Here is an 8,582-nt window from a genome sequence, read left to right as displayed (position 1 = left end):
ACCAGAGGCCACCCTGGCAGCCAGAAGTCCAGATCAGTGCCTGTTCCAAGTGTCGTCAGAGAGGCCTCACTTAGCAGCTGATAGGAGCAGATGCAGAGACCCACACCCAAACATTAGGCAGAGAGAGAGAGCCCAAGTTGGAGATCTCCATTGGGTTCCTCCCTTTGGACCTTGGGAAACCCCTGAGGAAGAGGGGGAAGAATTGTAGGAGCCGGAGGAGGTGGAGAACACCAGGAGAACATGGCCCCCAGAATCAACTAAGCAGGGCTCCTAAGGGCTCACAGAGACTGAATCAATCAGGGCTCACAGAGACTGAAACAGGTCTCACAGAGACTGAATCAATCAGGGCTCACAGAGACTCAATCAGGGCTCACAGAGACTGAATCAGAGCTCACAGAGACCAAGCAGGTCTCACAGAGACTGAATCAATCAGGTCTCACAGAGACCGAATCAGGGCTCACAGAGACTGAAGCAGGGCTCACAGAGACTGAAGCAGGGCTCACAGAGACAGAAGCAGGGCTCACAGAGACAGAAACGACCCTCACAGAACCTGCATGGGTCTGTGCTAGGTTCTCTGCATATATGTTATGGTTGTTAGCTTGGTGTTTTTGTGGGACTCCTAGCAATAGGAACGGGGTGTCTGACTCTTTTGCCTGTTCTTGGTACCGTTTTTCTCTTACTGGATTGCCTCGCCTAGCCCTGATACAAGGATTTGTGCCTAGTCTTGTTATAGCTTGTTATGCAGTGTTCGGAAGATATCCCCGAGAAGCCTGCTCTTTTCTGAAGGGAAACAGAGGAACAGTGGATCTGGGGGACTGGGGAGGCTGGACGGAGGGGAGAGGAAACTGCAGTTGAGATGTGTTAAAAACAAAAAAAAAGAAAAGAAAAAAAGTCTTCACTTCTGCCTTTGAGCCCTCTCATGAGTAGCTCATTCATGTAAGTGTATACACATAAACACATGATAAATAAATGTAGAACAATAGAAAATACAAATGTACATCTCAATAATTTATCTAGGAAATAGAGAAGTCAATAAACAATTTACTAAAATGTTATTTTTCCCTCCTCCTCCTCCTCCTCCTCCTCCTCCTCCTCTTCTTCTTCTTCTTCCAATGGTGAGTTTCTGATAATTTCCAAAACAGCAGGCAAAGACAGGAGAGACAGAAGAGCTCTTACACCGAAGGTCAGAATTCAGAAGCATGGCAATTCCTGGAACTAGAAGAATGTATGTAACATGACACCCTGCGTCCTGAGGAGAAAGGGTTTTCAGCTAAGCAAACTTCTTGTACCTCGGTACATTTTCAGTCATGTAGAAGATTAGAATAAGGACAAACAGGCAAAGATTCCATAATTTCCCGTGTATTTTTCTTGGGCACTTTGAAGGATGTTCCTTTTCGGGGTGGGGGTGGGGGGTAAAATAAAGGAAGAGGAATGCATGGGACCCAGGGAGAAGAGAACAGCGTGCAGTAGAATCCTGGTGCCGGACGACACATGCCGACAGCTGAACCACCCATACAGAACAAGCAGCCCGAGGCACCGGGCGCTCACAGTGGAGAGCCAGTAAAAGAGGAATAGTGGTCAGTTGTACTTGGTCCTAAATATTGAGAGGACCCCCATGATGACCTAATGGCAGACACATACAGAAAAGTAAGGAGAAGAGATAGTGAGTAGCTTTGCAGGCAAGGGGGCTTGCCTCCAAGCCTGATAATCTGGGTTCAGTCCCTTGAACCCACATGGCGGGAAGAAAGCAAGCACCCACAGATTGCCCTCTGACCTCCTTCTGTGATATGGCGTGCACACACACACACACACACACACACACACACACACACACACACACACCAAAATGAGTGTTTTCTAAAAACTAAGCAAAAAAAGAAAATTATTAACTTCAGAGAAAACAAAACGTTGTGCAAGAAAGAAAATACAACCTAGGACACCTTGTTCCTTGCGGAGACCTACACTACAAAATTCAGACAGCTGTGATGACCATCAAACTTGGATGATGCTGGGTCAGAGGGTGGGCAGGTGACAAGCCCTACAAGTTGCCATGTGGGGACACCTAACATATAAAAAAACCAAGAAACAGGACCAAAAGCATGCTTGTGGCCTGGCGTGGTGGTACACAGCTTTAATGCCACCACTGGGGAGTCTGAGACTCTGTGAGTTTGAGGCAGACCTGGTCTACGGCGTGAGTTCCAGGCTGAGGCTAAGAGACTGGAATTTGTGGAAAATCAGGGTAGACAACTGTATTCGTTATTTACTATTGACCTTGCCCCCCCCCCCAACAACTCTACTTCTAAAACAATATGCAGTAAGGCATGATGGCTCACACCTATAAACCCAGCAGAGGCCTGGTCTGGATACTGAGCTCCAGGCAAGCCGGGCTGGCAACACAGTATCTTATCTCTAAAGATAAGCTGAACAGAGACAAGATAAAGCACAGCACTGATGCTTTCAAGTTCAGTTTAATCACTTGTACAATCTGTTATGGATTTTCCAAATAAACTATGTCAGACCATGCATAGTCAGTGTTCATTCACTTTATTAAGTGTCCCATGACAAATTGGCTTTATTTTAGGTGTAGGTTTTGGTTAAGACGATCTGGTAGGCAACACAACACGCCCCCACCCCTGCCTGTGCCCACGTCCATTCTCTAAGCATCAAAACCCAGGATGACTAGTCTCCATCGAAAAAGGTGTGATTCATCTACAGGCCCTGAGAGGGACAGCATTCTAGATTATCTAGGTGGGTCCAACCTACTCAGAAAAGGCCCCAGCAGCCTTCCAGGCAGTGGGAAACCAGACAGCTAGGCCATGAGTGAGGTTCAACCTGACGCTGCTGGTCTTGAAGGTGGAAGGAGAATTAAGAAAAGCTGGTGGCTTCTAGAAGCTGAGAAGGACTCTTAGTTGGCGGCTGTAAAAAAGTAGGAATTTCTGCCTTACCAAGGCAGGGGAGTGAATTCTGCCAATAGCGTGAAGGAGCAGGAGGTGAGCCCCCCACCCACCCCACTCCCCCCCCCCCAGAAAGGAACTTAGCCACTGATGCCCGGGTTTTAATCTAGTGAGAGCTGGTATCAAACTTCTGATGTACAGAACTGTATTTGTGTTGTCCCAAGCCACTAGTTTTGTGATAAGTGTGACAGCAGCAATGTGGAACTATTTATAACAGTAGTGAGCTTTCTTGGTTTCACATATGAAGAAGTGTTTAAAAAGGAACTCGAAGGCATTAAATTTATACATACGTTTAAAAAACATTTAAGACTTTAAATTTGAAGTTGGAAGACAGGCAGTTCAAGAACCAAGAAATCAGGGTGGTTGTGAGGGGAAGTATCTATCAGGTCTTTGAAATGAGTAAGATTGAGATAAGTTGGGTTGGGGAGAAAGAGGGGGCCAGGAGCCCACAGCCTCTGAACTCCGACACACAACTTCTCCAGGGAGGAGGTGCAGAGGACACCTGACCTCTGAGCCCTCAGGAATGAAGAACAGAAAGGTCCTGCTGGAGGACACGGGTCCTGGTCTCAAAGTTTGGGGAAGATCAGAGAGAGGGCCCCGGGCAGGTCTGCACGGGATTGGGACTGGTCTGGGTGGGACCAGGGAGTTTGCCAGCCATGGGTCCAACTCTAAGCTCCCTAACCTCTGATTCTCCAGCCAGGTCTAGTCTGCCTGATGCCCAGTATTGTGTTTGACACCTGAAGGGGCTCTATTACTTTTGAGTTCGGGCTCCTTCCCTAGGTTTCTCTGTCACCTGAAGGCATGGTTGTTGTCCAATAACAGATGGAGTAGTTCCCCTAAATGACCTGTATCCTCTCCTCCCATCCAGGCTTGGGGCTCCATCACCACCCCAGGGACCCTCACTGCTGCAGAAAGCTGGGGGCGAGGTGGGGCGGTGTCTTCACTAGCAGGGCCTGTGTTCATTGGCTCCAGGGAACACAGGCAGAAGGCAGCTCTGAGCAGTATGGGGCTCTTTGCCAAGTGGACAACCCTGAACCCTGGTATCCCTGCTGGGCTGCCAGGCCTGGGAAGGTCAAGCCTGTGTCCCACGGTACTTGAGAAAGGTGGTCTCCAGGAAGGCTGCTAGTTTTGTCCGGTCGTCCTGCAGTGGATGGGTAGGGAGGCATGGGAGTACTGGGCAGTTCGGCCCACCCCTGCACCTTTCCAAACCTGCAGTACACCCGCCTACCTCGTGCAAGAAGCCATAGTGCACTAGTTCAGCGGCGAGGTCCTGGGCACTGTCGGCTGAAGAGAGGACATAGGACAAATGAGTTGTGGCACCGGCCAGAACCTGGGTCCCAGTGCACCACCAGGTCCCCCCTATCAGCCTACTTGGGAGCAGGTCATAGGTCAGCTGCCTATGTAGCCGGTCCTCCAGCACCAAAAGCAGAGTGAGCTGTGGATGAGATGGCATGGTCAGGGTGGAGCCAGCGTTGACACCTCCCCATCTCTCTCCCCTCGTCCCGCCCAGGGCCCTTGCTCACATGCCACCGGGCCTTGTCCTCACTTCTCTCCAGGTTGCACTGCATCTGGACCACCTGAGGGCAGGGAAGCTGTATTAGCCACAGTGTACTACCTAGCAAAGGAGCCCAGAAGGATCGGCAGAGAGCCCCCAAATGGTAAACCTCTCCAAGGGAAGTCCAGAGAGCTCATCTCACTGCACCAGCACTGAGGTGTTGAGAGAGAGAGAGAGAGAGAGAGAGAGAGAGAGAGAGAGAGAGAGAGAGAGAACCGCTGGGTCCCAGGATGTGACTGTACAGAAAAGCAAGGTGCCCTCAGGAGCAGGCCAGGAGGCTGGGGCTCTCTGGGCAGCCAGGATCCAGGACACTTTGACTACTGGCATTTGAACTTAGGTGCACTGTGGAAGGAAGGAAGGAAGGAAGGAAGGAAGGAAGGAAGGAAGCTAGGAAGAGGGTGATGGCTCTGGATCCAGATGAGGAATGGAGGTGGCCAAAGCCTCTGGAACGGGGTATGCAACAGGATGGGGAAAGGGCTGCAGAAGCCAGAAGGAAGCCTCTGGGGGAGAATGAGTGTCTCAGTGTGATTATGGCTTCCACCAAGGGGTCAGCTTGGGTTTGGTCTCTGGCAGCCTGGAGGAGAACTGGCGTGGGGGAGGCCAGGCGCCCAGGGAAAGGCACCCATTATCCGGTTGTGGACAATTCTGAGAGGCAGCACAGTGCAGCAAGAGTTGGGGCTCACCTTCCTGGTCTCCGAGTCAAAGGGTTCTGGCGTTGGGGTTTTGGCCTTCTGGGCCTCCTCCGGGGGCGGGGCTAACACACGGGGAAGCCCCAGGGGCCGGGCAGCCGCAAAGTTCATCAGTGGATAGATCCCATTCCTAGAGGTATACCAGGGGATAACTGGGGGCTCAGGCCTGACAGTGCTTGTCCTCAGTCTCACGCCAGCTCTCACCTGACATCCTCTAGGAATTTGTCCAGCTCCAAGAAGGAGACCTCTGAGTACCTAGAATAGGGTGGGAGGGAGGGACATGGGGGGTGTCAGGCCAAAGGCTAGCCAGGCAGCTAGTAAGGGAGGCCTCATGTGGTCGTTGCTCACCGCCATTGCATTGGGGGTCCATGGGGCTGGGGCATCTCAGCCAAGACTGCGTGGAGGTCCATTGCCTTGGTCTTTTCTTCTACCACATTTTCAGGCATGAGGTCTGCGAACCATAAAAACGTTCGGGGAGGTGGACCCAAGCTAAGGGTCCTGCAAAGACCCTTCTATGTTCTGACCCCAGGTTCCTGGCCCACCCCAGCGCTTCTGCCCCTCACACTGGTGCTGGATGAAGCAATGAGCTGCCAGCAGCTTCAGTGAGTGCACCTCAAACAGCACTCGGTGGAAGAGAAGGTTGTGGGCGGAGGGCCGGCGGGCAGGGTCCCGGGCCAGGCAGGAGAGGATGAATTCCTAGGTTGTAGAGAGGAAAGGCAGGTGGGTGGAAAACCCTCGCTCTAGAGGAGGTCCCTGAAGACCCTAGACCCCTCGGGTCCAATCACCACATCCTCCCTCCCCAGTGATGCTGCAAGAGCCTTCCTGTATGAATGCACAGAAGAGAAAGGCATCCCATTAGCAGCTCAGCATCTGATGCTGTAAATTTGAGGACAGGCAGCAAGCCCTGGGCCCCAAACACCCATGCTCCACTTCCATTCACCCTTGTGAACTTTGTGAGCTCCCAGAAGTCTTTTTTCCAGGTAGGCCTCAGAGCAGCAGCTGGTAGACCTTCAGATGCACTGACTGATCAGGCTATACCTCTAGCCTGCCTAGAGCACTTTAAGGGCAAGCTGAGGCACCTTCAGCCAGCCCCAGAGGGGCAAGGTAAGCTGCTCACCCGCATGTTGGGGTCACTCAGTGAGTGCCTGGCTCGAGCAATAGCCTCTTCTGTGACCCGGGTATCCCCATTGGCTTGGATCTCCAGTACTGCCATCTGGGTACAGGGACAGATTGGACATGGTGAGATGGGGTGGAGCCCAGAGGAGAAGAGGCTAGGCAGAGAGCAGAGGGTACCTCCAGCGCACACATCCCAAAGGAGAAGATGTCCACTGCAGTCCCATCATTGACTTCTGAAACGGAAGAACAAGGCAGGGCTGGTCAGTCGGATGTGCCAGCAGGTCAGGTGCCCTAGAGCCCCCTTAAGGACTCACCGCCGTACTCTGGTGGGAAAAAGTGCAGGTTTCGAAGTTCCTCCCGCTCAGCGCGGATGGGGCTCCGTAGATCATCAGGAAGTGCTAAGGGAGAGCGTAGGGCTGAGCAGACCAGTTTCTCCATGGTCCCCACACCCCAGAGGCCCCACGCACCATTGGAGAAGATGCGGTACCACACTGCAATGGCCAACGCGGAGAGAAAAAGCAGGCGTCAGCAGGCTGGCACATTGGGCAGTCTGTGCCCCGGGCTCCCGCAGGTCCCCCAACCCGGCCCCCTGTCCCGCCCCGCCTCGCCAGCACCAGAGCCGATCTTGATGAGGCCATTGTGCTGAATGAAGATGGTGTCACTGGTCAGGTTCCCGTGGATGATGGGGGGACTGCAGGCGTGCAAAAAACTGCAAGCATAGAGGGAGGGAGGCAGGAAGAACCGGGTCAGAGGGTACCGGAAAGGTGCAGGGCAGGGGGCAAGCACGTGGGCAAGCCCGGGTCCTCACCTGAGTGCCGACAGGATCTGCGTACACCAGCGCTTCCAGGCCTGGCAGCGGACGCACGATTCCGTCGGGTGGGCACCAAAAGGCTGCTGAGCCTGCGGAGCCCGCCCGCTACCCCGCTCCTGTCCCGCGGCCACTCCGAGTCCCCCGCCCCACTACTGTCCCTAAGTTTTTTTCGGACTCCCTTCAGTCCCTAGCCCACTCCCCATACCCGGGCGTTCATGGCCTTGTGGTTCTTCTTGGTCTTTTTGAGGAACTGCTTGAGGCTGCCAGACGACACGTATTCTGTGATGAAGATGACCTGCGGGCAGGCGGGCTCCGCCGTTGCGGGTGGGTCCCCATGCTGCCCCACCCAGCCTGTGGCTTCTCTCCGCCCTACACCCGCCCCTAGCTCACCCTCGCGCGGGCCTCAGAGGCGTCCAGCCAATACTTGTGCAGCTTGACGATGTTGGGGTGGTCCACCAGCGCCAGCTGCTCAAACATGGTCTGGATCTTCTCCTAGGGAAGGAGGATGGTCGTGGGGGCAATCATGATATGGAGCAAAGGGGGTATGGACAGGCCTCACCTCATGGGCCGAAAAGGCCTTCCTATCCCCGAAGTGGAGTTCGTTCCACACCACTTCTACCCCCTCCTCCGTGTCCATGGCCAGAAAAGTGCTCTGGATCCCCGGCATGTTCCCTTGGTTCACCTAGGTGGGAAGGATGTGTGTCTTGGTACGAATAGAGCCAGGGTGTGGACGTGGTCCCTGTCACAACCTTCCCCCAACCATGAACGTGCTGCCAGCAGTGCCCAGCTCAGTGTGAGAGCTGGGGGTGGTGAGGCTGGGGATCTACCCCCCAGGAGGACAGGGGTGGTGTCCAGGGGTGGACCAGGATGTGAAGCAGGTTTTAGAGGTTGGGGACCATCCCTAGAGGGGTAGCGGGGGGTCCAAGAGGCACGTGGAGGTGGTCCCAGGATGACACCGGTGTTCAAGAAATGGGGGTTTCTCACCAGGGCGTCAGGGGAGACCGTCAGGCTGCCCGGGCATCACGGGCCCCGTGGCCTCCAGCCTTAGGCTACGGGACGGCAGCGTCACCCGCACCCGTGCCCACCTGCTCCCGCCGCTTCTGCCAGCGGCCACACGGGCTCTCCTCCAGGATGTCGCTCTCGTCCTCGCTCTCGTCCTCCCGCTCCCGCTCGCGCTCCCGGCCTCGCCTCGGCGCCGGCTCCGGGGCCGCCATGGCTCGGCGGGCCCAGGCCGCCGCCCTCTGCGCAAGCCGTCGCCCCGCTCCCGCCCGCCCTGGCCCAGAGCCCGGCAGCCCAACCTGGAGCCCAGCGAAGCAGCCGCCGCGAGCCCTCCTCGGCTCCGGGAATTGGGAGGTGCGGGCTCGCAGCGGACCCGAGGGAGGAGCTGCCCCGCCCCTCCGGAGCCGCCTCTGCGGGCCGGTGCTGGAGAAGAGCTCCACCGAGGGCGGCAGAGCCCC

General features: G+C 55.0%; 1 protein-coding gene across 1 annotated transcript; it reads right to left on the bottom strand.

Annotated features, from left to right (window-relative positions):
• Nucleotides 1-2,452: 2,452 nt before the first annotated feature.
• Nucleotides 2,453-8,360, bottom strand: Nrbp2 (nuclear receptor binding protein 2). The gene is made up of 18 exons (XM_059247034.1): nucleotides 8,211-8,360; nucleotides 7,685-7,807; nucleotides 7,516-7,617; nucleotides 7,331-7,420; nucleotides 7,123-7,163; nucleotides 6,929-7,023; nucleotides 6,782-6,805; nucleotides 6,629-6,712; nucleotides 6,492-6,547; nucleotides 6,316-6,411; nucleotides 5,762-5,894; nucleotides 5,547-5,649; nucleotides 5,403-5,453; nucleotides 5,193-5,328; nucleotides 4,478-4,531; nucleotides 4,326-4,389; nucleotides 4,183-4,238; nucleotides 2,453-4,095 (listed from the first exon to the last, which is right to left on the bottom strand). Exons 1-18 carry the CDS (start codon nucleotides 8,337-8,339, stop codon nucleotides 4,027-4,029), a joined length of 1,506 nt encoding a protein of 501 aa, XP_059103017.1. The 5' UTR covers nucleotides 8,340-8,360; the 3' UTR covers nucleotides 2,453-4,026.
• Between the last annotated feature and the right edge of the window lie 222 nt (nucleotides 8,361-8,582).

Source organism: Peromyscus eremicus, chromosome 20 (assembly GCF_949786415.1).
Source record: "Peromyscus eremicus chromosome 20, PerEre_H2_v1, whole genome shotgun sequence".
In the NCBI taxonomy this organism is placed as follows: Eukaryota; Metazoa; Chordata; class Mammalia; order Rodentia; family Cricetidae; genus Peromyscus; species Peromyscus eremicus.
This window is presented reverse-complemented; position numbering and strand designations above follow the sequence as displayed.

Bases quoted from the DNA above. Each gene is read 5' to 3' on its own strand.
- Nrbp2 (XM_059247034.1), bottom strand. From the start codon at position 8,339: ATGGCGGCCCCGGAGCCGGCGCCGAGGCGAGGCCGGGAGCGCGAGCGG. The intron at 7,024-7,122 runs GTGAGGACCCGG...CTATGCTTGCAG, and splicing joins CAGATCCTGTCGGCACTCAG to TTTTTTGCACGCCTGCAGTC. The intron at 6,713-6,781 runs GTGCGTGGGGCC...GCTCTCCCTTAG, and splicing joins GTACCGCATCTTCTCCAATG to CACTTCCTGATGATCTACGG.